Here is a 27,921-nt window from a genome sequence, read left to right on the forward strand (position 1 = left end):
ACCTTTTAAATATTAGAGATATAATTTCACCTAAACATTACTACTTAATCTAGAGCCATTTTTAGATGCACTTGAAATCTGTATTTTTCAATTTTTTCAGTTGATTTTCAATAATTTTCAAATGTGGCAATCCACACTTTCTTCCTTTTCATATTCTATACTCTGGCGAATGAGCTGCCAGCGTTGTCTTGGCCTTGTGTAGGTTTTAGCCTTGTTTCTCTCACAACAATTGTTTTGCACTGGCTCATTTCCAGTGTCTGTTTCCTCCTTGGCTGATTCTCCATCCTTTGAGAATGCGTTGATGTAGCGTCTCATCTTTTGCACCAATGGGTCATTGCGATCCTCCACTCTGGAATCATAAGATGTTGTTAAAAATAAGACTGTGTTTTTTGTGATGCTTTTGAATTGAATTTGTCCTTACCTGAGGTACCAACATTCTCCAAGGCCAAACGCCAGGCCACAGACACCCAGTCTTGGCCACAGGCGCAATGGTAGCCTCCGTTCGAGCATCAGAGTAGTAGCCACCACCTATGAACAGATAAACCTATTTTTACCTAACATGCTTCCAGAACAATAACTGAGACTGAACAAGTCTACCGATAATACCAACCTGGGTCCTCCAGAGTTCGTCACGTTCCTGGGTGACCCTCCACTGTGTGTCGCTCATCATGGCGATCAGGAGGTTGAACAGGAGGATGTAAGAGATCACGCTGAAGCAGATGTGAACAGAGTGCACAACTGGATGTGTGTAGAGAGCGTGGTCCACCGGCAAATCTATCAGACCGATGCTCAGCTCAAACTGAGAGAAGACAGTGATGGGGAACGAGCGGTACGGCGGTAAAGCTATAGATTCCTGAGTCATGTAGAACATCCACAAGCCTGAGGAAGGAGACAAGGAAGTCATTATTTACATGACAAATTCACGCATTAATAGGGCTGGGTAGTAACTGATTATTTGTAATCTGTATTACGTAATCAGGTCTTCAACTATCTGTTGAACACACTACTTCTCTTTCCCGCAGCCACATTTTTATTCCTGTCAAAAAATAAATATGGTGCCGCACTGACTAAGGTCTATGTTTTAAAATAACAATTATCAGATTATTAAATCTGAATATTTTTTATCAGATTACAGTTACTTTTTTATAATTCACAAATTAAATTTACAGGCAATTTATTTGAATTAAAATGTTAAATATACAAAAACCCTACTGCTTGTATACCTTCAGAAAGTTATATAATTTATAATATAACATTTTTATAAATGAATTAAGGTTTTTTCAACAGTTCCTTCACAAATGTCTAATGTTGATGATGATTAAAAAATGGCATACATTTATTTTCTTTGTATTTCTATACCAATTTCATCTGTTAACACTTTCGTTTTACGGTGACCTTCTTACACGTTACATGTAGTTAATAGCTCTTAGCACATAATACTCAATCACCATCTATTGCAGTCTCAAAACTCTGGCCAGTTGATAATAGCTACTAGCTAGAATATCAAAATCAACTGCAGGCGGTCGATCCTTTTCCTATTTAAACTGGAACAGTCTTCCTAGCATTGTTCGGGAAGCAGACACATTGTCAGTTTAAATCTAGAATAAAACATCACTTGACTATGGCATACACATAGAACATTATCAATTTGTATTATTTAAATCAGATAAATGATTGTTAGGCTGCATTAACTAGGTCAGCCAGAATCGGGAACACTTCCCGTAACAAGATGTACTTGTTACATCATAAAAAGAATGGCATCTACACAAATATTAGAATCTAATATAGTGATCTAGCCTATAGTCAGCAGGATCCGGGTCGTATCCAGGCCAGATGGTGGACCTGCGTCTGGACATTACATCCATCCCTTAAGTGTCTGCTGAGAGCATGTCAATTAAACTCCCCCTGTGAATGCCGCATCACCACGACATCCTCAATAAAACCGTCTCCTGCGTGATGGCTCAAATCTTTCGAATAATCTTATGAATATCTATTGATCTAATATAACTTCTGACCTGTAATGTTGCCATCATAATCATAAATACTTTTTTTTTTCGGGCAGAGGAGAACTGGCACCCTGACTGAGCCTGGTTTCTCCCAAGGTTTTTTCTCTCCATCTTGGCCCTGAAGGAGTTATGGTTCCAATGTCACCTTTGGCTTTTGGCTTGCTCAGTTTGGGACACGTAAATTTCATGATCTGCCCGCATTGACACTATATGATAATTCAAATGAGCTGGATAACATCACCGTTGTTTGTCGTTGGTTGTACAGCCGAATCAAATTCTGTTGCATTATTTTCCTGTTAACACTGTGAACTGCTTTGAAACAATAGGCATTTTAAAAAGCGCTATATAAATAAAGGTGATTTTACTTGACTATAGTAATGACTAAATGATGCATTAAATATGGGTAACACTTTCTTTTAAGGAGTCATTGTTTCAGTGTAATTAATTAACAACATGTGCTTCCTATATGTTTAGGGTAGGATTAGGATTTGGTTGATGGTTAGTTATATGTAATTATGCATAATTTACTGTTATTACTATTTTAAGTACATGTAACATATGTAACAAGGACACTGTAAAATAAAATGCTACCAAATAAAGTGTAAACGATTATATTGAAATCAATGTGATAAACAAGGTCACAAGTAATCTAAAAGTAATCCAATTGTATTACATATGTAATAGATTAGATTACTAATTAAAATTTTCCTCATGTAATTTAAATTCAGTAATGGACTATAATGTGTAAGCAATCTACTGAATTTGAACTAACCGGCTGCGGATCCAATGAGGAAGATGAGAGATAACCACATGAACTTTGTCAAATCTCCAAATATTGTCTGCAAAGCAACATCCACACAAATACATAATTAAGCTATGCCTGTTGTACAAGCTAACAACAGTGAGAGGCTGTCAACAAAATGCTCCACCTTCTGAATCACAATGACATAGGGTCCCAGCATCTCAAAACCTCGGGCGAAGTACATAACGTTGGACCAACCAAGAACCAGAGCCCAAGCCATCGGAACAAGCTCTCCTGCCATTCCAGTGGAGCGCATCACACACAAAATCACAACCAGACACGCGTAGCTTATCCTGCCACAGAAATACAAGGAAATTGAGGTTAAAGTGAATGGATGCGAGTAAAAGAAAAAAAGAAAAAACAAATGTAGGGGTTTTCAAATGTTTTGATGTCAAAGACCCTCCAATATGATTATCCCCCAGAAATGGACCCCCTTCTATACTGTCTAAATTGGGTCAGTAATTCTTTTTAAATTATTTATACTTTCATTTAGCAAACACACACTAAATGAATCAAATGTGACAATACAGACTTCTATATTGTCATGAAAAATATATATTCCAAATCAATTCTGTTCTTTTAAAATTTCTATTCATCAAAGAATCCTGAAAAAACGCATCACCGATTCCACAAAAATAATTAGCAGAACTGTTTTCAACACTGATAATAAGAAAAAAAAAATTGAGCAGCAAATCATCATGTTAGAATGATTTCTGGAGGATCATATGACACTGAAGACTGTAGTAATGATGCTGAAAATTCAGACATTGCCATAAGAGGAATAAATTACATTTTAAAAAGTATGTAAATATATTGTAACATCTTTTGGATAAACTTACATAGTGACATGGAAGGGGCCTCCGAGGGCAGACTGGCCAAAATAGCGTTTAGCCCCCACTTTCAAAATACTGGGAATCTGAAAATAATTGAATATAAGGTGAGTGTTGTTGGCATAATGCCAATTCATACTTTACTACATGTCAAAGCATAATGTTTCTAAAGCCAGGCTGTGTTGTGTGTGGACATTTTGCTGACCTCTATCAGCAGAATAATGATGGCTCCTATGACACTGATCATTTCTCCAATTAAACGCAGGTGATCTTTATAGGACTGATAGCTCTCCTAAACACACAGAGAGAGAGAGAGAGAGAGAGAGAGAGAGAGAGAGAGAGAGAGAGAGAGAGAGAGAGAGAGAGAGAGAGAGAGAGAGAGAGAGAGAGAGAGAGAGAGAGAGAGAGAGAGAGATGTGAGGCATTTGGTAGGCTACTAGCACATAAAAGTGCTTTGAAATACAGACACATGAAAATAGTAATGTTTCACACCTTGAAGCTTTTTTGTATTTTTATGGTGTGGTCATTTTCTGCTTTGGTGTAGTTCTCAGGAATGTCCTTCAGGGGGCGGTTTATACAACACAATGTGAATATGCTAATATACAGCAGGTATACCAGCATCAATAATCTGTAAAAAAATAAAATAAAATAAAATAAAATAAAGCAACGGTTTTGCTCATGAACATAATTTCATATATTGTGGAAGGTTTCATAGTACCCTACTGATACCAAAGTTAAATGCTTTCTGATAAAATCTAAAAAATAACTGAATATGGGGAATCTTTTTAACAGCCAACAATGTTCCTTTAAACCACCACATGTCATGTTACAATACATTTTAGACATAATGATGTCTATTAACTGTTTTATTGATATGATATTATATGATATTATGCATGATAAAATATAATATACTATATATTTTAGCTCAAATAGTTAAGCACTAAATGCAAATGCCAATGGTTGCCAATGCCATGGGTTTGATTCCCAGTAAATGAATGGATTAAAATGTGTAGCTTGACTACAATGCAAGCAAATTTGGATAAAAACAAATTATAATATAATATAATATAATATAATATAATATAATATAATATAATATAATATAATACTGTAAGATACTAAAATAGTTAGATACTATGCAATATTTATACAATTTTTTGAGCCAATTAACATTGAAAATACACTTTTTGTTTTCTAATATTTTTAAAAATAATTTTCAAATTAAACAGTATTCCATGTTAAAGGTGCCCTAAAATGAAACATTTAATGGACCTTGCCATAGTGAAATAATAAGAGTTCAGTACATGGACATCACATACTGTGAGACTTAAACACCTTTGCCCTCCATGGAAATATGAGTGATTCTCAACATAACAGCAACTGTGACACAATCGCTGGGATCATTAATATGTACGCCTCCAACATTTGCATATGTCCGAACATGTACTTTGTCAGGCTGAACTGACGGAGCCGAATCATCGGGATCTGCAGGTAAATAAGGGACACACGAAGATAGCGAAAATGGCAGATCATGGACATAAATGTCATGTCCAGGCTGTGCAGGGGATGTGAGGACTTTTCATAGCCTTCACACAAACAAAAATGTCAACAGTCTTGGTTGAAGTTTATTATAATCGGATACCACAATTCAAAATCGTTAATTTGCTCGGCTTATTTTAAGGAAGCTTCATTCAGCATCTTAAACTGGAGAAAGGGGCAATTACAACTGTATTCCTGCAAGCAGTAAGTAGTGACTTATTGACTGTTTAAACAATTTCTGATTTGATTCTGGTTTCTTAGAGAGACAGGATTGTCTAGATAATGCAAGATGCTACAGTAACTATAGGAAACTCCAAGTACCATGTATAACCAAAACACCAGATAGTATACTGGTTTTGGTTTTGTCGGGGTGAAAGAAGAGCGTTTGTGCTTGTGGTTGCCAACCATATGCACGCGAGCTCTCTCAGATATGCGGATGATCTAGCCTGGATGCCAGCCGAACTTAGCCCCGCCCACAACATTTGTAGGTCGGGCAGTTCGGTCTGGCATTGCTCCATAGAGGAGTAATTATCTCCGAACAGAAACTGTTCGGACCAATGAAATCATCAGGGCGGGCTTTAGGCGATGATGGACAGATGATCAACAGTAACGTAATCATGCACATCATCAAAGGGGCTTGGATTATATTAACTCGAATCCTAAATGGAGAGCTTGTTTGTATCTGCATTCACCTTCACAATTTCTCTCAAAGATGATGATCATGTTGGGTAAGTACTCTATGTATTAATAAATTCTTTTATTTTTTTACAACACCGGCAAAGATCGTGTATTCCAGCCTGATACCAGCGCGTGTGCAGACAGGGTTGCCAAGTTTTTACAACAAAATCCGCCAACTACTAGCCCTAAACAATAGCTTCTCGGGGGGTTCTCTGGGGGAAAAATGGTGTTTGGGAGGTGAAATGTGTGTTATTTTGACAAGGTTGCCTGCTAAAATTCGCACTCATGGGTCTATATATCACATAATAGGCGCTTCAACCCTTGGACATAGAAAACAACCGCGGAAAAAAACGCGGACTTGGCAACACAGTGCAGTTGAGCTCTGTCTGTTGACATTTGACAATGAGTCGCTTCGTTGCTCTGATTGGTTGTAGGTCTATCCAATTGATGTCTTTCCTGGTTCAGTTGAAACACGCCCCATAATCACAGCCCAATGGAGCAGTTTCAGACTCATATTCTGACTAGAATTGAGTATGACCACGTCAGGCTACGGATGATCTTGTGAGCTGTGAGTTGCTGAAATAAGCCAATCAGAGCAGAGCTCAACATTAATATTCATGACTCTTCCAAATAAGGCAAAACAGAGCATTACATCTTAGAGACAATTTATAGGGTTGTAAATGGACCTGTAAAACTGTATCTGGACTCTATGTAGATATCAGAGAACAATTTAAAATATTGTTTCAACTCATTCTAGGGCACCTTTAAAATAGAAACAAGGCATTTAAAATCCAATTTTTAAAGGTAGATTAGTGCCATCTGGTGGGAGTACAAAAAGAAAAACGTATGTAATGCCATGGTGCAACCACTAGATGCCTGTATAGTTCTATATACAGTGCATCCGGAAAGTATTCACTTTTTCCACATTTTGTTATGTTACAGCCTTATTCCAAAATGTATTCAATTCATATTTTTTTTCTTCAGTTCTACAAAAAATACCCCATAATGACAATGTGAAAAAGTTTGTTTATTCACAGCCTTTGTCATGACACTCAAAATTGAGCTCAGGTAAATCTACATGTCCACTTATCATCCTTTAGATGTTTCAACAAGTTGATTGGAGTCTACCTGTGGTAAATTCAGTTGATTGAACATGATTTGGACAGTTAGCAGTGCATGTCGGAGCACAAATCAAGCCATGAAGTCAAGGAATGGTGGTGGCAGCATCATGTTGTGGTGATGTTTTTTCAGTAGCCCTTTGAGACAGAATTGTTTTGAGACACAGATCTGGGGAAGGGTACAGAAACATTTCTGCAGCATTCAAGGTCCCAATGAGCACAGTGGCCTCCATCATCCATAAATTGAAGAAGTTTAGAGCCACCAAGACTCTTCCTAGAGCTAGCTGCCCGCCAAACTGAGCGATCGGGGAAAAGGGCCTAAGTCAGGGAGGTGACCACTCCTCAGTAAAAGGCACCTAAAGGACTCTCAGACCATGAGAAACTAAATTTTTCGGTCGGATGAAACAAGATTAAACTCTTTGGCCTGAATGGCAAGCATCATATCTGGAGGAAACCAGGCACCGCTCATCACCCAGCCAATACCATCCCTACAGTGAATCATGGTGGTGGCAGCATCATGCTGTGGGGATGTTTTTCAGCAGCAGGAACTAGTAGACTAGTCAGGATTGAGGGAAAGATGAATTCAGCAATGTACAGAGACATCCTTGATGAAAACCTGCTCCAGTGTGCTCTGGACCTCAGACTGGGGCTAAGGTTCATCTTCCAACAGGACAACGACCCTCAGCACACTGCCAAGATAATAAAGGAGTGGCTCTGGGACAAGTCTGTGAATGTCCTTAAAGTGGCCTAGCCAGAGCCCAGACTTGAACAACGATTGAAAATCGTTCAAGATCTAAAAATGCCTGATGGAGCTTGAGAGATCCTGCAAAAAAGAATGGAAGAAACTGCCCCAAATTAGGTGAGCCAAGCTTGTAGCATCACACTTCAAAAGACTTGAGGCTGTAATTGGTGCCAAAGGTACTTCAAACTACTGAGCAAAGGCTGTGAATGCTTATTTATATGATTATTTTTGTTTTTATTTTTAATAAATTTGCCAAGACTTCAAACAAACTTCTTTTTTAACATTGTCATTATGGGGTTTTGTTTGTAGAACTGAGAAAAAAATTAATTAAATCTATTTTGGAATAAGGCTTTAACATAACAAAATGTAGAAAAAGTTAAGCGCTGTACATACTTTCCGGATACACTGTAAAATGGCTAATAAATTCTCTAGCGGCTTATAGACATAAATACCTATTTTTATTAAGTTTTGGATTTGGATTTATTACTTGACATTGTCAAAGACTTTTCAAGACTACTGTCAAGATTTAATTTAGTTTTTTGTTTGAGATGTTGATTTGAAGTATTGGTTTCTGCATTCATTTTACTACAGTCAAACCTGAACACAGAGGGGGACATTTTGCTAGACATGTCATCACAATTCAATAAAAAATTTACAAAAATGTACAGGTATGCTTTACCACACCTTGATCAATCTGGGTCTGATTTGATTTCAACTTATTTCTTTTTTTGTAATGGAATTGAACTTTGAATTGAGTCTTTTGGCTCAATTTTACCACAATGTTACAGCCACCCCCTTTTTTGTGTGTATAATAGTATGTTTTAGTGAGTGTGTCTGGTTTGTATTCTAGTGTAACCTCTTCCTTGCTGTTCGTTTTCTTATTGCATTGTGGCTGAATTTTTTATTTAATTTTAAACATCTGCAAAAACTTGCTCAGTTATAGTCACCCTAGATCTTATATATGTGGGGGGTGTCTGTTTTGCACTCTTGAGTGGCACCCCTCATTGTTGGGCACTTTTTTCTTCACAGTGGCTGATTTATAATTTGTACCACCAAAAGATTCTCTGAGATTTCCTATATCAGTCATTTTTTCAACCCTTTAAAATATCTGAATCATATCTGATTTTTTTTTGTGTGTGTTTACATAGCTAATGCGACAAAAGTCACCAAGTGTCATCCCATTCCGAAAAAGCAAAAAATAACTTAAAAGTTTTCGGGTCTGACTGAAGAGGCCCAGAGGGTTAAAGATGATCTGATTATTGTACTTGGTCATTTTTTGCAATCAACACAAACATCTAAATGTTGTGGATTTTTAAGACAAAGAAATGAAAGAAATGTAGATATCTGAGTAATGATTTCTTGTTTTACACTAGTAAAAAATTAGCAAAAAATATCTGCTTATTTGTTTACTTTGAAGGAACGTTAACACGACAACAGTGTTTTAGAAACTTTTGAAAATGAGTTTCAAAATGCAGGTTAATAACAGCATTTTTAGGAATTATTTTCTTCTGTTTTTAGTACATTGTTGTCATGTAAATGTACCCTGAAATTGCTGTAATCATTTAAAGTTTATAAATTAAATAACAAGATTGAATGTCTACATGCTGTGTTTTTGTATAGTATGTGATAAAGTGGCACCTGAAGTAATGTTTCCCATACAGATTCCACTTCAGCCTTACGAGCTGTCGCACAGGAGTCAACTCAAGAATCCTTCTGGCCTGAGACAGAGACAATGCACAATGCACTCAGTTAAAAGATGAACTAACAACACCCTAACTAAAGCACTTTGGCTCAGTATGTTTCTACCGATTATTCATAATTTTTTTATTATTATTAATATTTACAAGTGCTGTGAACTATTTAAGTTGAGTTTTTCCTGTTCTTCTTGTCAGGATCTGTTTGATATGCTGTAATGTGCCCTGCTCATATTTACACACCTCTCTTTTCTGACTGCTGACAATAACCTCAAGCACTGAGAGGTCATCCACCCTGGAGTCAATCTCAGTAAGGTCATAAAGGTTGGAGGTCAACGGTCCCAAACTCCACTGAACGACCCGTCTGCGGTTAACCAAGTGCTGGAAAGCCTGTGCAGGATCACAAAAACATTACCCCATGCTTTTTAAGTGTTACTTTGCAATCATGTAACAGAAATGATGCATGTTTTTGCAAGAAACTGCTTTCTCACCACAAGGTTGCCCTCCTTCGCAGCGAGTTTGAATGGTGTGAGGCCTCTGTAGTTGGGAATCATGTCTAGAGGGACAGGGGGGTCAAGTTCTGCATCTTGTGACATCAGAACGTCAAAAATCTGACATGCAGTTGTTTTATTGGGCTGCAAAACCAACAGATGCAGGATGGTATTACCTGCCCATGAGAGAAAGATATTTACAACCACAGATGAAGATTTTTATGTCACTCTGGGAGTAAAATAATTAATTAGGCCAGTAAGTTATTTTCACTTACCCAGGGAATCCTGAGCCCGAATATTAGCCCCAGCTTTTATCAACATGGACATAATTTCTTCATTGCCCACACAGCTTGCAAATGCCAGGATGTGTTCACCTACATTTACACCATGTATTTATTTATTTGTAAGTATATGACAGTTGATGGTCTTCATAGTCATACACATTTGACTAGAAAGAAAAAGTACTTGTTTAATCGTCCTAATGCCATTCTGCATATATATGACGTTCTTTCTTCAGATAAACACAAACAAAGATTTTTAGGAAAATAATCCATCTCTGCGAGTCCATATTATGCAAGTGAATGGGTGCTGATCGGCTTGATGCTTGAAAAACCACGCACAGCGATTGATGACCCCCTATGACCCCAGTAAAAGGGAAATGATAAGTGTGTGTAAGAAAAGTACCAATATTATAAAATCTTTTAACTATAAACTATTGCTTTTGGCAAACGTTTCACACTCTCTCTCAAAAAAAGAGTACAAACTTTTACCTTTTAAGGTACAAGTGGCCATCATTGGGGTGCTACTCTTAAGCTTGGAACATACTCTGCAAGAACAAAGAAATTTGTTCGTTTTCTTGAGGTGGCAAGAACAAGAACAAAGTTCGTTTTGGCCAGTACATTCATACTTCACGAGAAAAGCAGGTGCTGTTCATCTGCGTTTCTCCGCATTAACCCCGCCCACATTAAATGTATAACCAATCACACAATAGGTCTCGGACACCTGCAAGAAAAAAAGTTCTGCTCAGACGACGTGTCGAGAACAAGCTCGAGAACTCCCAAACCTGGGCAGCGAGAACAAAATCACGTTATTTTGTTCTCGCCCTGGGAGCGAGAACTTTTTTTCTCTGTTCTTGCGGAGTATGTTGAAGTTGTCCTCTAAAGTATGTTGTATGCTGACCTCTAAATCAGGGGTAGGCAAGTTCGGTCCTAGAGAGCTGATTTCCTGCAGAGCTTAGCTCCAACCCTACTAAGCCACCACAGCATAAAACTCATGGCTCCCAGCATACATTGCAGAATTAAGTATGTCACAACTGTTGAGATTCATATGCTGATTCCTCCTAGAATGTATTTAAATTCAAAATTCAGAATGTCTGATCTGTGGCAAGATATTGTTGGTGAACCTTATTTATCAACATTTTTAGTCAGTGATGAGTTTAGTCAAACATTTATTTTTGTCACTTATTTTGTTTATGGCTTTTTTGATATTAACAGATTATTTGTTTTGTTAACACTGTAACAAAAACCACAAACTCACATAAAAAGCCTAGAGTCAAACTGCCCAACTAAAAGAAACGCTTTTCGATAAAACATCAAAGTCTAAACCTGCTAATTCTCAATAAGAGATGTCTTTCAGGGTTTGAAACTCTCCAGGACAGCGACTCACTAGGACCAAACTTGCCTTCCTTTGCTCTAAGTCGAGAAATACAATGGTATAATTGTACCTATGTACACATTTGGTCCTTAGGGTACAGTTATACGATTTGTTCCACAAGGTATATAATTGTACCTCCACTGCACCTTTTTTCTGAGTGTAACAAGTTCAGCTTGACATACATGTGTTGTTAAATCTGTGCGACCAGTAACGCCAGAAGAACGGAGGATGCCACTTCTCATATACATCATATACATCGGGGATGGCATGAGGGTGATTAAATGATGGGAGAATTTTCAGTTTTGGGTGAAGTATCCCTTTAGTAAAAAAAACAAATTCCTAAAATTGATTAATAGAACAGAAACATCCATCTCACCAAAGTACAAAAGTCCTCCTCTTCTTTTGCGGAAGTACATGCCTGTGACCCTGGGTGTTGCCACATCACCCCCTCTTTTGATCAACTCCCGGGCTATGTTAACATTCTGGTTAACTGCAGCAATGTGAAGGGCTGTTAAACCTGTCAATCAAAGCATACATCCATGAAATTTTCTAGCACAAAAATGTTATTAAATTGTCTTTAAATGTTTGATGATCCTTTAGATTTTTTTAAAATAGCAACCTTGGTAAAGTTCAGAGGTCATAGGCTCGTTGATGAGCTCAGGTGCTCCATCCATTAATGCCACAGCTGCTTCAAGGTTATCATTCATCACCGCAACATGCAGAGCCGTCTCTCCAAGCTCTCCTGGAAACACACACAGTGTCATATCCGCATTTAAATGATGTATTTGTCAGTCAATGCAAAAAAATGAATACATAATGGCAAAAACTGTTGTTTACCTCTCTCAAAGATATTTGTAGATGAACAGTCAAGTAGTTTCCTTATACAGGCGGCATTATTCTCCTTAGTGGCGGAAAACAGGGGGATGTCATTTACTCTGCAGAACAGAAAGAGAAATGACTACAACTGCAACAGGGAGCTGAAATCAATCAATGTTTTCCTTTAGTAGTGTTTGTAAGGCAGCAGAACTGTGTTGGTATTTTTTTATATTATTTTCCTTAATTATTTTAAATAATTTCTATGCAAATTAATGTAATTAATCCTGACTCCAGTAAAAACTGTAAATTAAAATAAGTTTTATTATTAAACATAAATCTCCCTTTGATTTACACTGCTAAAATATTACATACATTACAAATATTTACAAAGAATCCAAATCTAAAACCTAAACTTACCAGCACTTCGGCATTATTATTATTATTATTATTATTATTATTATTATTTTACTGCCTTGCAAGTACTAGAATTTCCTTCTTGAAATGCAAATGTAGTGTCTAATTTATTAGATTAAGAATAGTTAGGTATTCACTTTTTGTTCTGCATGAGGAAGGTCTCATCCAACATTTCATTCCATCCTTTTCTATGCTGAAGGCGGAACTTCAATTGGCTCCACCAGTGATTTATCTCTCCTGCAGCGGTTCTGGAGATGGCTGGTGACATGGTTTCTGGTGGAGTGTCAGACCAAAAAGACTGACAAGAAAACAATCCACATTACCAAAACAAGTAAACCACAAGAAAAGGTGATTTTTGAAAATGTATTAGGAATTTCTGCATGTTTAAATTGAACATGCAGCCTGCAGGTGAAGCAGTTTCTCTCCTCATCAGAGCATTCAACATATTACTTATAATCAGTATACTTTATCTTCATATATATATATATATATATAAGTTAAGGTAGTTAAATAGTTACAACTAATAATAATAATGTCCATTTATAACATTAACTGCCAAATTTAATCAAATAAAAAAAGGAAAAACTTCCGCTAACCAGACTATTCACTTTCATAAAATTACAGTCAGATATTTATGCACTTGCTACAAGACTATGCCAAAGATTTCTTCATTCAAAGCAATATTCACCTACCTTTCAAAAATCTGAATGTTATTCCAGTTTTATCGTTAGTAATTGGTCTATAGCATGTCTGTTTGAACGTCAGTGGACAATAGAAAAGTAAGCAGTCTGACATCAGTATTTATACTTATGGCTGAGACTAGAAAGGAGGGAGGAGGACGTCACTCACACAGGTGGACAGTAGAAGAGGACTCAGAGGTCTAGGAGCCCAGTGAGTGACCAATGTAGTCAGGAAAGACATGTTGAATACTCGTGCTTGTACTGTAGTAGATGTTATGTTAACAACTTAAATAGCTTTAAACCTGCCCTTACCATTTATGATATATGTTTGTAGGATTTATTACAAGTGATCTAGGCTACTTGATTGGGATTACAGAAAAACTTGAAGGGGCTTTCACAATGTGTACCTCTATGGAGTTTCGAGATTGGTCCGTGGTCCATAGTTTCCTGTCCTCACCCATCATCTTTAACTGAGTATGCAATACCTGAAACAAAACCATATCAGTCAACACTTTTAAAAAACACTGTGTCAGATAAATGCAGCAAACCTGTTCCAAATCAGCTGATGAATACCAGGATGTTCCAGATGATTCAAAACAACCTCCAGTGGCTGGAACATTCACCTTAATTGAAACGCGGTAGGATTTGAGCTACAGGTTCCAACGTCCGATCAATGAGCGTTTGTTCTCCTCTACAGAACACGGAGTCATTTGGGCCTAAATCCCCATAAAAACCAGAGTCTTGCTCGTTGCTGTTCAGTGACAGACTACAAGACTTCTTCTCTCAGTAATGTGGTGAAGTACTGGTCAGACAGATACAACCACATCAGGTCAATGGATAAACCGGTTTTGGTAATTGTTTTCAAGTCTTTCAACGTAACTGGACAGACCACTTGTTTTGTCCCACTAAATATCGTCTAATGACGTTTTACACGTAGGATTTCGTTCCAAAGCAGACTTTTACATGAGGTTAAAGTACCTTTAAAAAAAAGGCGCATCAGACGGTGGTCTTGTTTCACGTAAAATATGACGCGCAAGATGTTATTAACCATGAGGTGGAGTAGATTAAAGTTCTCATAAATGTTTAGTTTGTTTTTCGGTATAGGCTATCGTTGTAATTTCACAGTTTTTTGACATTTATGATAAAAATTTACTTTTGAGCTTATCTTAAAATATATCTAGATACATTTAGTAAACATTTTTCCACATAAAATAAGTCTTGAATTCAATTTTTGCATGGTGTAATCACGTGACCAGCAGCTGAATTCCAATGTGTCGCTCTGTCAGTAAATCACCAATGTTTGATTATGTAGTTTCCTATTGGTTACAACTGTGTCCATAAAGCACACTTTTACTAACATTTTTAAACGTTTTTAGCATGAAGAAAATTTTTCGGATTAAGTGGACATTATGCAAAAACAACATCAGAGAGTGGATGTGTAATAGGGTCATTTAAGGCATAATACGTATTGGTCAAACACTAGAGACCTAAAAAAACAAGGCCTAATTGTATGTTTACATCACAAAGAAGAAATAAGTGTTTTGGTTAACCAAGAGAACAGTGTCAGTGTGGATGTAAATGAAACCTGATATATTTTGAGTATCAACTTCGAATGTATACATTTGCAAAAGGTTTCCCATTTGACTAGTTTGTTGTTTATTAATGCTAATAACATGTTTCAGGTGAATTTTAATAGTTTAAAAGACACATGTTTGATGGTCAGGTATGAGTCATAATCGTTGGTCAATAGTGCTTTAAGTGGCTTGTGTAAAGGGCTCAAAAACACATTATGGGATACTATCTATAGAATGTTAGTTTGACCGCATATTGTGAAGTAATGGAAGCTATTTTTTTCTCCTTCCAGTTATCTTAGTCACGTGTTGTTTTTCATTAAAAAGCACATATTTGCTGGATGTTATTTTGGAGCTTCAGAACAGCCATAACCATGGCATGTGTTATACTTTGACTCTTTTTGGGAGTTACAACTCTTGTTTTTTATGTTAAGACGCTGGCAGATTTCTGTGTGCGCAAATTATTGTGATTTCATCCTGCCTACCACAAATGTTTGCAAACAACTTATTTTGTAGCAATAATTTAATGGACAGTTTCAGTTGAGTTCAGGAAGGTCAAAGTGTAGCTTGAATGTAAAGTTTTGGTTATTATTGCACTTAAATTGGTTATTCACAAGGCTGCTTTTCACAAACCTTTTTGCAGTATATGTGATATAGTCAGAGCAAATATTTTGAATAATCAGCAACATTTAGCGTAGGAATTGTTTAGGAACAAAAACAAGTGGGTGTGTGGCAATGGTTGACATATAATACAGTATGTATACAGTAAGGACTTTTAAAAAACATCTATATTTTGAGTGATGTGACTGGTCACTGTCTTTCTTTTTTGTGGAAACATTTTTTTCAGGGTTCTTTGATGAATGGAAAGTTTCAAAGAGACTTTTTGTAATGTAACATTTAATATGGAAGCAATTGTGACGTTATTTCACAAAATTCTGCCTTTTTTCTCTCAATTATGAGCTTACATCTCGCAGTTGAGTTATAAAGTCAGAACTGCAAGATATGACCTTGTAATTTTGAGAACTATAGTCACAATAGCGAGAAAAAGGTCAGAATTTCAAGTTTCTATCTTGTAAACGAGGACTTTATAATTACAATTATGCGAACTGATTTATATCTCACAATTCTGAGAAAAGATCAGAATTCCAAAACATAAACTTTGAAGTGCAAGAAAAAAGTCTGAACTGTGAGATTAAAAAGTCACAAATACCTTTTTCGTTTTTATTCAGTGGCAGAGACAAGCTTGTTTAATGCACCCTTGCGGAATAAGTTTTAATAATCTTTAAAAAACCTGCATGCGTTCCCAACTTTCAATTAAAGTAGGTAACTTGTGTATGTGTGGATTTTGTGTCCATTACCCCTATCAGATCATTCACTGATCTCATTCTCAGAATCTTGTCCATCTCCAAGTAAAGCTGACGCGCACTGATCAGTGTCTGATAGCTGTCATTTTGCTGACTTTGAGCTGTTTATGGGAAACAAGGACATATCAGCAGTGTAATGAGTAGGCTACATACTTTTTTTTTTTTTTTTTAGCTTGAAGATAATATAAACAAATTCAGTAGTCATCTTTAAACAAAATCATATATATTTTACAAAATTGGACAGTAGTGGAACAGTGGTGAACAGCTGTACAATCAAACAGATTCAAATATACATCACACACTCCCTTTTTACAGATTTCTTTACAGAGGAATCCATTCACACACCAAAACACAATTTATTTACTTCAGCAGTGCTAAACGGTTTCTTTTCACTCACTCTCTCTCTCTCTCACACACACACACACACACACACACACACACACACACACACACACACACACACACACACACACACACACACACACACACCTCTCTCTTTCACTTCAACCAGCAACTGTAAATCACATTTACTGCAACACCTACTTCACAATGCTCATATAATACAGTGTCTTAATGCTACATCCTTTGAGGGGTGTTGAAAACATGTCTAAATAGCTCGTGTGTATAGCTAGTGGACAGGACTAGGATGAGTGAAGGGAAATGGGCTCACAGTAGCACAGATGTGCCTTTGTATGTGAAATGAGATGACGGAACATCACAGGTCTTAGTCATGGTATGTACTTAACTACCGTGGCCTTGTCTATGTTTGATACTCACAAAACGCAAAAACCTAACTTTTTGCGTCTCTGAATAACTTTCTGTAAATACTGTACGATATTATACAGCCATAAATAGCATACGGTGCCTGTCTTATTTTTGTTTTGCTTTCCAGTAAAAATATAATTTTTCTAACACCATTGCCAAATGTTAAAGAAATGAATATTTTTAATTGATCAAACCTTTTAATTGTAAAGTCATTTATAATATTTCAAAAGATTTCTATTTCAAATAAATGCTGTTTATTTAAATATTACAAAAATATTAAAACAGAAATTTATATTTTAATAATATTTCACAATATAGGATGTTTGAATGCATTTTTTGGGATAAATTCAGTCCTTGTTTCAAAAACATTAAAATATCTTAGAGAACCCAAAATTCTTAAATATACAGTGTATATTTTTTCCTGGAAAACAAAGCAAAATACTGGTTATAAACATGATTTTTAAGCAGTGTACTGACTCTGAGGACCTTGTGGTGGTTATTATAATATGGGTTTTTTAGTTGATTAACCAATATGAGTGTTGTTAGGTTGTATAGTTAAAAATAAAACTTCTAGTGCCCTTGACCACGAGTGCCGACAAAGACATAACAGTCAATTACTTTCTATTAAAAGTTTCTGATTGTCCTTGCAACTGATTGTGAAGGAGCTTTCTTTTTGTGTTCTTAAGGCGCAAGTTCATACTGAATGCCATCAAGTAATGAACTGATAACCAAGAAAGTAAGAGGTAGTGCAACACTGAAAGAGTACGCAAAGAAAGAATGTGGAAGACAACAGTTCAGCAAGGGGTGGAACAGATGGGCGAATAATTAATAATAAAACTCTTCTTATTCACTCAAGGCTCTTTTTGTCGTTCTCGTCTATATTCCAGTGTTCTTGTGGGATAGATCTCCCAGCATGCACTGCTGTGTGTCAACACAGTGTGGGAAGCATTAGACCTCCACATGTCCCTGAGTGAGGTGTGTCCTGAGCTGCTTAGCTGCATTTACGATCTTCCGCTGATGACCAAGCAGATTCACTCCGAGAGCCTGAACATCCCTGAGAGAAAAAGAGACAAGCATGAAAAGATACATTATAAGCACAGCGCTCGCACAGAAATCTGTATTTGTACATTTGTGTTTCTTAAACTTCTTTTCTTTTTATGTATAGATATTATTATTTTACCCAGTGTCCCAGATTCAGACATGTAATCTTAAAATATGAATAAAATTAGACTTGTTTTAATATTTCAATATTTCATTTTTAAGAGAAATTAATACACTTACTCAGCATAAAAAATGAATAAATAAAAAGTGACAGTAAAGACATTTATAATGCTACAACCCCAGATCAGGGGGTTAAAATACACTGATAAGGCATAACATTATGATCTAATATTGTGTTGGTCCACCTATTGCAGCCAAATCAGCCCTGACCCATCAAGGGATGGACTCCAGTAGACCACTGAAGGTGTGGTGGTATATCTGGCAACAAGATATTAGCAGCAGATCCTTTAAATCCTGTAAGTTGAGAGGTTGGGCCTCCATGGATCGGATCTGTGTGTTCAGATTGGATTTAGATTTGAGGAATGTGGAGGCCAAGTCAATACCACAAACTCGTTGTGCTCCTCACACCATTCCTGAACAATTTTTGCTTTGTGACAGCACACTATCCCGCTGAAAGAGGCCACAGCCACCAGGGAATACCATTTCCATGAAAGGGTGTACAATACATGGTCTGCAACAATGCTTAGGTAGGTGGTACGTGTCAAAGTAACATCCACAAAAATATCAGGACCCAAGTTTTTACAGCGGAACATTGATCCACCTTCTTCCAAACTGCAGTGCACTGTGTGGTTCTTTCACCTTTCTATCAGAACCAACATTAACTTCTTGAGCAATTTGAGCTACAGTAGCTCTCTGTTTGATCGCACCACACATGCATCATTCCTTCATTGGACCACTTTTGATTGATACTGACCACTGCAGACTGGGAACTCCCACCAGAGCTGCAGTTTTGGAGAATCCCCGACCCAGTTGTCTAGCCATCACAATTTGGCCCTTGTCAAACTCGCTCAAATTGTTACGCTTGCCCATTTTCCCTGCTTGGAACACATCAACTTTGAAGACAAAATGTACTTGCTGCCTACTATATCCAACCCACAAACAGGTGCCGTGATGAAGAGATAATCAGTGTTATTCACTTCAACTTTAAGTGATCATAATGTTATGCCTGATTGATGTGTGTGTGTGTTAGAGCTGCAACTAACGATTATTTTTTCTGTCGACTAATCTAACGATTATTTTTTCGATTAGTCGACTAATCTAACGATTTATTTTTTTAGCCTTTGAAATTTTTCAAAATTCTGTGGCACCCCCTCGCATAAGTTACGCTAGAGGTGTAACAGTACAGACTGCTCACAGTTTGCTTTGTATCACGGTTTTAGGTTCACGTTTCTGTACAGTTTGGTATTTGCTATGTTCAGGGGAAAAAGGACTACTGTCAAATGAAAATTAAGAAAATAAGAACAGATAACTTAAATAGAAGCAGCAGCACAAATAAATACTATTGAGCAAAGATGAGAACAAAATAAACAATGCTTTTCAGGTAGGTCTAACATTAGTTTTTAGGTAGAGAAATGGAATGAAGTAATCAAAAGTAAAATAACCACACATTTAACTGTTTAAAATTAAAAAAAATAATCCTTATTAAACTTACAAAAGCTATTCAGTCAGGAGCAGTGAGTGATGTCTTTATCTTTTGTTTGACATTAAACAGAAAGCAGTGAAGGCTACTGCCCCTTTAAGACCCACGGATAGTCGTCGTATTTTCTGTATAAAGTTCACTTAAGGCATAGAGTAGGCTATGACAGTTTGACATACTTTTTGTGAGTTTGTCCGTTTAAGCACAGGATTTGAAAGATAACTCATTATTTGCGCGCTTTGGGACGAGTGCAGAGACAGATCTTCTCATTCGAGTCTCCTTGCTACACGGGGGTGATGACGGTGAAAATGACTGCTCATATTCGGACGTACGGCAGCACTCGCATGCGTTTTATAAAGTTTACAAAGAGAGACCGTTTTGCCCACGTTTTTCTTTTATTATCGCTGTTGTTGTAGTGTATACCTGAGGAGTCGGCGCGTGTATCCATCGACAGAAACATACATACAGCATTTTTTCCAAGTTACAACCCATATTAAAGGTGTGTCATCAGATGTGAGGTGAACCGCGGTGTGAGTGCGTCCCCGCAACTTTTGCTCGGGATCCCGGTTGGGAAACACTGGTCTGTATTGATTGACACCGCGCTGGTTTGTTTAGAATTATATGAGCGCCGTGACTGCGCGCTGCCGCGTGATGAAGGCGTGTCGCAACTCTGTTATTCAACTGCTCTGGTTTTAAAAGCTATGTCATACTAAATGCGCCAAAATGCAATAAAACTTGTTTTACGGTCGAATGCAACGCGTGTGTGTGTGTGTGTGAGTGAATAAGAGACGCGCAAAAGGACGGAGAGAGAACTTAAGGAAATGCAGCTAAACGAATATGCGTGCGTCTTTTAAATAGCGTAAAAATGAATGAATGACGAATGTGGCGGCCGTTATTGATTATGTGGCAGTCCGCCACAAATTAGTCTATGAGTGGGAAACACTGTTTGGCCTCTGTTTAAAGTATTCCCATACTTTTGATATTCGCGGTCTAGGTTTTTGTGATAGAACCAGGAGCAGAAACCAACATTACGCGAGATGAACGTCTGACACGACGCGTCGACGCATTTCACGAACGTCGACGTATTTCCGTAGTCGACGTCATCGATGACGTCGACGCGTCGTTGCAGCACTAGTGTGTGTGTATATATATATTTGAAAGTAGAATTTAATTGGGTTTATTTACGATGCATCAAATGCTACAGTGACATAGCAGAGGAGCAGACAAGAAAAGGAGTTGGCCATTTTATTCTAAAAGTGTTACAAATGTCAATGCTATTGAATGCTATTAAACACAAACAATATTACTACTGTGCTTAGAATTCTAATCTAAATATTTTTAAGTTTAGAATTTTAAAATAAGAAAAATAGAAAGTTTCCCTGTGACAGCTGTTGGACTTTGTAAGTGGATAATCTAGTATGAAAAGTGTGTTTAAACTTACTCCATTGTGAGCATGCTCACTCTTTCCAGACTGTGGTACTGTGCTCTCTCAAACGCATCTTTATACCGGTCCATCTTCAGAGCTGTTAGCCATTCACCGACTGTTGACACTGATGATAGGTCAGTAGGGGTGGGGCTTAAGAGTGGCTGGGTGGGACTAGGAAAGAGTAAAAATATTGTAAAAAATGATACATAAAGATTATAAATGTCTAATAATAAAAAATGGTAAGTGTAGTTTTGAACATCTCACCGGCCGTGTTCTGCTTTTAGAGAGGCAGGGTGACGAATGAGACGATCAAGGGATGACAGGAGAGAATCAAAGCCTGGTCGGTCCTGCCTTTCGGCCTGCCAGCACTGCAGCATTAGAGAGTGAAGAGCCGGGGGACAACCGTTTGGAGCAGGTAAACGGTACTGATCCACCACTGCCTTCATCACCTAGAGAGGGTAATTAGGAAAGACAAGACACTTAGAGAAGTGCTTCATTGTATGAGACAGAGAAAAAAAGGAATAGACATGATTTTGAGGAAAAGTGAACTAAAAACCAGAAACAACTGCAAAGAAAAGAGAAATAAGATGAGAAAAAATCCAAAAAAGACCTTTAGTAAGATACAATGTTTGGTAATAGAGTGCAACAGTGCAAAACAAATATGATTAATTTTCCCCAATATACATGATATATATGCACAATATACCTGAGTGACTCGTCATAATATAAACTGACAGAAATAGTTCTTTAAACATTCTTTTAATACTTTTTAAAGTAGTTATTAGTTCATTCTTTAAAATACTTTTTTGCTGCAAATCAAAGTCTTAGAGCTCTTTATTGAATAATCCTCTGAAATCCCTACGAATAAAAAAAAGACTGGGGGAAATATCTCTGGAATTAAAGCAGCTGAAAAATTCAATGTTGTACTTTAATTGACGTGAATGCGCACCGGCTGAAGTCATAAAATTTCTAGCAGCCTGTAAACTTCTCTAAAAAATACACTAAAATCCGCTTAATGTCACAGTAGTGCTGAAAACTTCCAATCCCAAGCAGTGTGAATTGCACACATACTCTGTACCGTGGTTTGTTTATGCATCTGCTCATCAAACAGTCTAATACCTCCCTCTAGTGTACATTTGGTTTATATAATTGCTTTGTGACAGCATGAAAGGTAAAGTAAGTGTGACTGTAAAATCTATAATGCTCACCTCTTGGTTGCTCATGTCCCAGTACGGACGTTCTCCATATGACATGACCTCCCACATGAGTATCCCAAAACTCCAGACATCACTCGCTGAACTGAATTTACGATGCTGGAAAGCTTCAGGGGCTGTCCACCGCACAGGGATCTTACTCCCCTGAAAGACAGAGAGAATAATTTGAGCAAACATAATGACAGCGCTAATTAACAAAGATGTCCAGGGCTAAAAACAGACACACCACAGGAAGAATGGAATGGATTTGACTTTTGAACGTTTACTAGTGTTTTGTATTTGTACATTTATAAAAATCTTCCCATAACGCACCAGTGAAGCAGTGTAGGTGGGCATGTTGTGGTCCAGACCCCTCATTAAACGTGACAGGCCGAAGTCAGACACCTTACAAACCAGGTTTGAATTCACCAGAACATTCCGGGCAGCAAGGTCACGATGGACGAAATTTCGCTCCGAAAGATAGCGCATTCCAGCTCCAACACCTCTCACCATTCCTACAAGCTGCAACACGCTGAACTGATCCTCATTTTCCTTAAAAAAAATACAAATATATAATATCATATTTATAACATTTTTAATTAATACTTTTCATAGTCTTCATAGTCTTTTTAAATAATACATTATAATATAATAATGATATATATATTTACACTTAAATGAATACAAATAATATTAGCAGTAGCAGTATTATTTTATACAATCAAATTTACCTTGACATTTTTTTCATACCCTGAGAAAAGCATTCAGGCGGTCATTCTCCATAAACACTGATCATTTAATTTAATGTTGCCCTGCAGTCAATAATCGTATCCATAAAACTCATCTTTGAAAATCAAAAGGACATATTTAAACTTTTTTCCCCTGCGAAAATAATTCCTTCATGCCTTAAAATAGCTTGAATGCTTATAGCTACACCCTTGCTTCATTTCGCATACGTGAAAAAAGTAATATGCAAATTGGTCCCCACTTCTAATTCAGCCATATATGTTTGAATCAGAAACTGATTCAGAAGAAGACGAGGAAGAGTGAATTATACAGGCTTGTCTACAAGTCGATGTGTTTCTGAACGCTAATGTGTTTTATTGATTGCTCTATACAACGTCCGGCATAGAACTATAATTAATATGATTAGCTTTTGGCTAGACTGTTATCAAATAGTTAATAATGCGTTGCTGTTACACAAACCATGTTCCCGTTCACCATCTAAAAATCACTAAATGTTTTTTTTCTTACCTTAGAAAGGAATCTAAGGGTCATTCTTCATAAACAAAAATAATTTAACTTGCATCTTGTCATATTTAACATCTAATATTTTATAATATTATGATGATATATAATATAATAATATATTTAATTGATATAAATAAAAAAATGAACTGAATATAACATTTAGTCACTTCTTACCCTGAGAAAGGCATCCAGAGGGCCGTTCTCCATAAACTCTGTGATAATACGTTCAGGAGGGGAGCGGGTGATCACGCCTTCTAGTTTCAGCACATTGGGGTGGTCAAACTGGCCAAGGACTCCTGCCTCACTCAGAAACACATTCTTTTCACGGTCTGTCACTCCCCAACGCAAAGTCTTCACCGCAACCAGCACCTCTCTACGACCAAGTGGCCGGTACCGGCCACGGGACACCTCCCCAAACTGAGCTACAAAGAGAAATCGAGTCATTAGATTGTTCAATCTGAGGTTTAAACACATCCAAAAATGAATAAAAGCCATAGAATCCATAATGCTTGTTTTATCTGATTTACACACTTTATGTCATGATATTTGATATATAGTAACTTTTACACATGTACTAACCAGCACCAATGACCTCTTCAATCTTAAGGTGAGCAGGGTCGATTTCTCGTGCAAATTCTTTGACTGCCTCACTGGGGTCTTCGTAAGTGGAGGGATCCACGTAATATTTAACCCCACCTGAATGAAATAACATCCACATTACACCCAAGTTACACCCAAGTTTTATGGGTTTATCCCCCATAAAAAATGGGTAACTATTACCCAGTTGCACCAACAACATTCATGTCAGCAATTCATAATTCATGACAGCAAATGTGTTTTTATGTTATTCACTTGTAACATTTGTTTCATAAAAAAATAAAAAATACAGTGCTGTTGACAGATTATTTTTGACTGCATTACAGTTCTATATGACTATAATTTAAACATGTTACTTTGATATTATATTCATTGTGAAGTGATTCATCTGTGATTCAAGTGATTCAGTGATTCATCTGAAAATAATGTTTCATTTTAATCAATGGGTGGGAAAAAAAACTTAATGTGAAATAAATATTTCTAGATAATATTGTCCTAAAATTGATTTAGCATTAGTGGCAATATAAAAGGCAGTTACTCAAGGGTGTAGGGGGTAGGCGGTTGAAGCGTGAACCCTTTTAGTGGGGTCCCAGGGCATAGGCTACATGCTTCTGAGATTTATTTCTGTTATTTTTAATATAATGGTCTTTTGTGGTTACATACACACGGATGTATGGGACCCGACCCGAGCCCGACGGTACCTGTTTAGAAATGGCATTCGGGTTCGGTTCGGGCTCGGTCACATCAGCGCGATAAGGCGCCTTTTAAACATTGAACCTTTAAAATTTAAAACGGCTTATTATGTAAGTAGCCAATGGGCCTGTTTAACTTGATGCAATGGTTTGTTTTTGTGATTAAAATAAATTTAAAATATTACTCTAACATCCGTCTTTCTGTGTGCGGAAATTTGTTTATGTCACTGTGACAACAATACGCAACAGCACATGCGTGCATATTGCCTGCAGCATCCTTGTCATTCCAGCCAGCAGCAGCAATGTGCGCAACTTCAGCGGTGTTGGCAGGAGGACAGCCTTGAAGCCATCCACAGTTGATGCAATCCTTTTCTGCATAAAACCTCGATTAGCCTAAACTTTAAATGATAGATTATGTAAATAGAGCCCATGTTGCAGTTTAGTAACCCTACAGTTTGAGAAAAATGGTAAGTGACTTTCATTCCAATAAGCATTTCAGTTGTTACGTTAATGTTTTGTTCTGTCAGCTTGGGCCATTTTTAGTAGAACTTTGTTCATTTAATTTCAGTTGGTTATTTGATTGGGCAAGGCAAGGCAAGGCAAGGCAAGTTTATTTAGGCCTATAGCACATTTCATACACAATGGCAATTCAAAGTGCTTTACATAGAAAGGAATTAAAATAGGGATAAAAAAATGCATAAGAAGAGAATTAAAAATAATAGAATGATGATAACCAAATAAACTAAAACAGTTATAAAAAGAATTTAAAAAAAATTATGCATAGATAAGGTGCAATCAGTCGGACGTACAATGGCTCAGAGCTCATTCAGTAAATGCACAGCTGAACAGATGTGTTTTGAGTCTGGATTTGAATGTGGCTACTGTTGGAGCAAATCTGATCTGTTCAGGAAGCTGGTTCCAACTGCGGCTGGCATAATAGCTAAAAGCAGACTCTCCTTGCTTTGAGTGAACTCTTGGTATTTCTAACTGACTAGATCATGCTGATCTGAGTGATCTGTTGGGTTTGTATTTAATCAGCATATCTGCAATGTATTGAGGTCCTAGGTCATTGAGAGATTTATAAACAAGTAGTAGTACTTTAAAATCGATCCTAGATGTAACTGGAAGCCAGTGTAAAGACCTGAGGACTGGTGTGATATGGTCATATTTTCTGCTTCTGCTCAGCGTTCAGCGGTCTTTTTGGGAAGGCCGATGAGAAGGCCGTTACAATTGTCCCCCCTCCTGGTGATGAAAGCATGAAGTCTTGCCTGGAGACAAAGCATCTAATTCTTGCAATATTTTTCAGATGATTTAGTTATTGCTTATAGACAAGGCAAAAATGCATGTTTGAGCTCTTATCTAAAAACAACTTGCAATGACATTTCTTAAAATTTGTCAGTGCCATTGTTTTGTCTCAAGATGCACACCAGTAATGTTTTTTAAGGAACATTTATAAAAGTTACTTAAAATATTCATTTAACTAAGGCCTAATCCTGGCTTCATTTTAAGCCCTTTCTGTGAAACCAGGTCCAAAAATAACAAGTCATAATTTACCTCAATAAAACGTGATCAATTATAGCAAGGGTGGTCATAAAAAGCTTTCTAATAAATGATGACGAAAGATGATGTTTTCTGCTAGACTGGGTGAACCCAGCCTGATCTGCCGGCGATTTGATTTCGCCCTGCAACTCTGAAACCCGTACATTCATTTCTACTGATTCTGTTACACTTTTGTGGGAACCAATCAAAGACTGGCTTATCCACTGGCACACAATTGGCAGGTTTAACATAATGACAGGTAGAGAAGCGGTGGGTCATTGCCCATTGATCACACCTCTTGTGGTCTGATTGGTTGAAGAACTATCCAATGGCGTACAGAATCATTTGAATTATGCTTGTTGATCACGCCTCATGTGCAGAAGAAAATACAGAGCAGACCAGTAGTATATTCCTGCAGTTCAATCTTAAATTGAGCGTAGTTCTCCTCTTTTCATCAGTCTTTTTAGTTTATGTGGCTGTTCTAGATCATGTTTGACTTTCTCCAGCGTTTTAAAGTGTTAAATTCTCAATGGAATTCAAATGAGTCCCACATTTAATCATCATCCTCCTGGATCTCCTGGCTCCTGGAAAGTGATTTGCGCCAATCATGCAAAATTAAAGAAACCGGGCTTCAGCTATGTTGCGCTGATAATCTTTTTGGTTTGTATGGGAACTTAGTGCTTATAAAAGCTCAGAACGCATAATGTAGGCTATACAATCAAAATAAATCCTAATACATTTCCATTAACTTTTTATTTTTTAAACAGTGTACTTGCCAGTTTTGGTTATTTGGGGGTTGAGCAGAGTTCTCTCGCTGCAGCACGAGCACGCACCGCCAGTCGATGATGGGTGGGAAATGGTAGAATGATAGAACTGCTAATGCACGGTATGCACCAGTCACAACAAAGAATTGCGAGTTTACACAGTTAAAGCGGAAGCTAACAAGACAGTAGAATATGGACTTTTGAAGCAAAAAAATATCCTTAGAAGTCATAATACGCAAACAGCCCTGGGCAAAAAGTAAGTATACAGCGTATATGTGCGTACATCCCCAACAACACCACTGGTTTTCACCACATAGAGCTTCTAATGACCGGTTCTGTCACAGACATGCTGCCAGTGTGCTCAAGTTTTCAGACTGAGTAAAGAAATACCACAAATATGTCCACCACAGTCAGCACTACAAACATAAAAACTGCTGACACGTCACATTTATCATCCGTTGTCAAAAATTCTCGCAAACCCCTCCTGATTGTGGTGCAGATTTTCCAGAAACATAGTTATTACATAATAGCAATAATTACAAAGCAGTCTGAATCCAGCCCACTTTAGAAGATGAAGTGAAAGTGTGTTTTTTCA

At 37.2% G+C, this 27,921-nt stretch overlaps 2 protein-coding genes across 2 annotated transcripts in view; both read right to left on the reverse strand.

Annotated features, from left to right (window-relative positions):
- Positions 1-67: 67 nt before the first annotated feature.
- trpv6 (transient receptor potential cation channel, subfamily V, member 6) lies at positions 68-13,942 on the reverse strand. The gene is made up of 17 exons (XM_067448914.1): positions 13,874-13,942; positions 12,924-13,084; positions 12,394-12,491; positions 12,176-12,298; positions 11,933-12,073; positions 10,179-10,277; positions 9,904-10,079; positions 9,656-9,802; positions 9,357-9,436; positions 4,131-4,266; positions 3,844-3,930; positions 3,648-3,724; positions 2,936-3,101; positions 2,779-2,845; positions 611-879; positions 422-528; positions 68-349 (listed from the first exon to the last, which is right to left on the reverse strand). The coding sequence occupies exons 1-17, from the start codon at positions 13,928-13,930 to the stop codon at positions 118-120; spliced, it is 2,223 nt and encodes a 740-aa protein (XP_067305015.1). The 5' UTR covers positions 13,931-13,942; the 3' UTR covers positions 68-117.
- Positions 13,943-16,859: 2,917 nt separating this feature from the next.
- The window catches only part of ephb6 (eph receptor B6), a 66,900-nt gene continuing 55,838 nt past the window's right edge, over positions 16,860-27,921 (reverse strand). The window contains exons 13-19 of the mRNA XM_067448900.1: positions 24,314-24,430; positions 23,909-24,156; positions 22,817-23,035; positions 22,499-22,648; positions 21,555-21,739; positions 21,306-21,461; positions 16,860-18,220 (exon numbers count right to left, since the gene is read on the reverse strand). Coding sequence (XP_067305001.1) covers positions 18,115-18,220; positions 21,306-21,461; positions 21,555-21,739; positions 22,499-22,648; positions 22,817-23,035; positions 23,909-24,156; positions 24,314-24,430 — 1,181 coding nt within the window. The 3' untranslated portion in view covers positions 16,860-18,114. The remainder of the gene's footprint in view (positions 18,221-21,305; positions 21,462-21,554; positions 21,740-22,498; positions 22,649-22,816; positions 23,036-23,908; positions 24,157-24,313; positions 24,431-27,921) is intronic.

The sequence above is a fragment of the Pseudorasbora parva genome, chromosome 7 (assembly GCF_024679245.1).
Source record: "Pseudorasbora parva isolate DD20220531a chromosome 7, ASM2467924v1, whole genome shotgun sequence".
NCBI classification, from domain to species: domain Eukaryota; kingdom Metazoa; phylum Chordata; class Actinopteri; order Cypriniformes; family Gobionidae; genus Pseudorasbora; species Pseudorasbora parva.

Coding starts and splice junctions, on each gene's coding strand:
- trpv6 (XM_067448914.1), bottom strand. CDS start 13,930: ATGATGGGTGAGGACAGGAAACTATGGACCACGGACCAATCTCGAAAC. Junction 10,278..11,932: donor AGGAGGACTTTTGTACTTTG/GTGAGATGGATG, acceptor GTGTAAATGTAG/GTGAACACATCCTGGCATTT. Junction 9,437..9,655: donor TCAGCAGTCAGAAAAGAGAG/GTGTGTAAATAT, acceptor TCTCTGTCTCAG/GCCAGAAGGATTCTTGAGTT.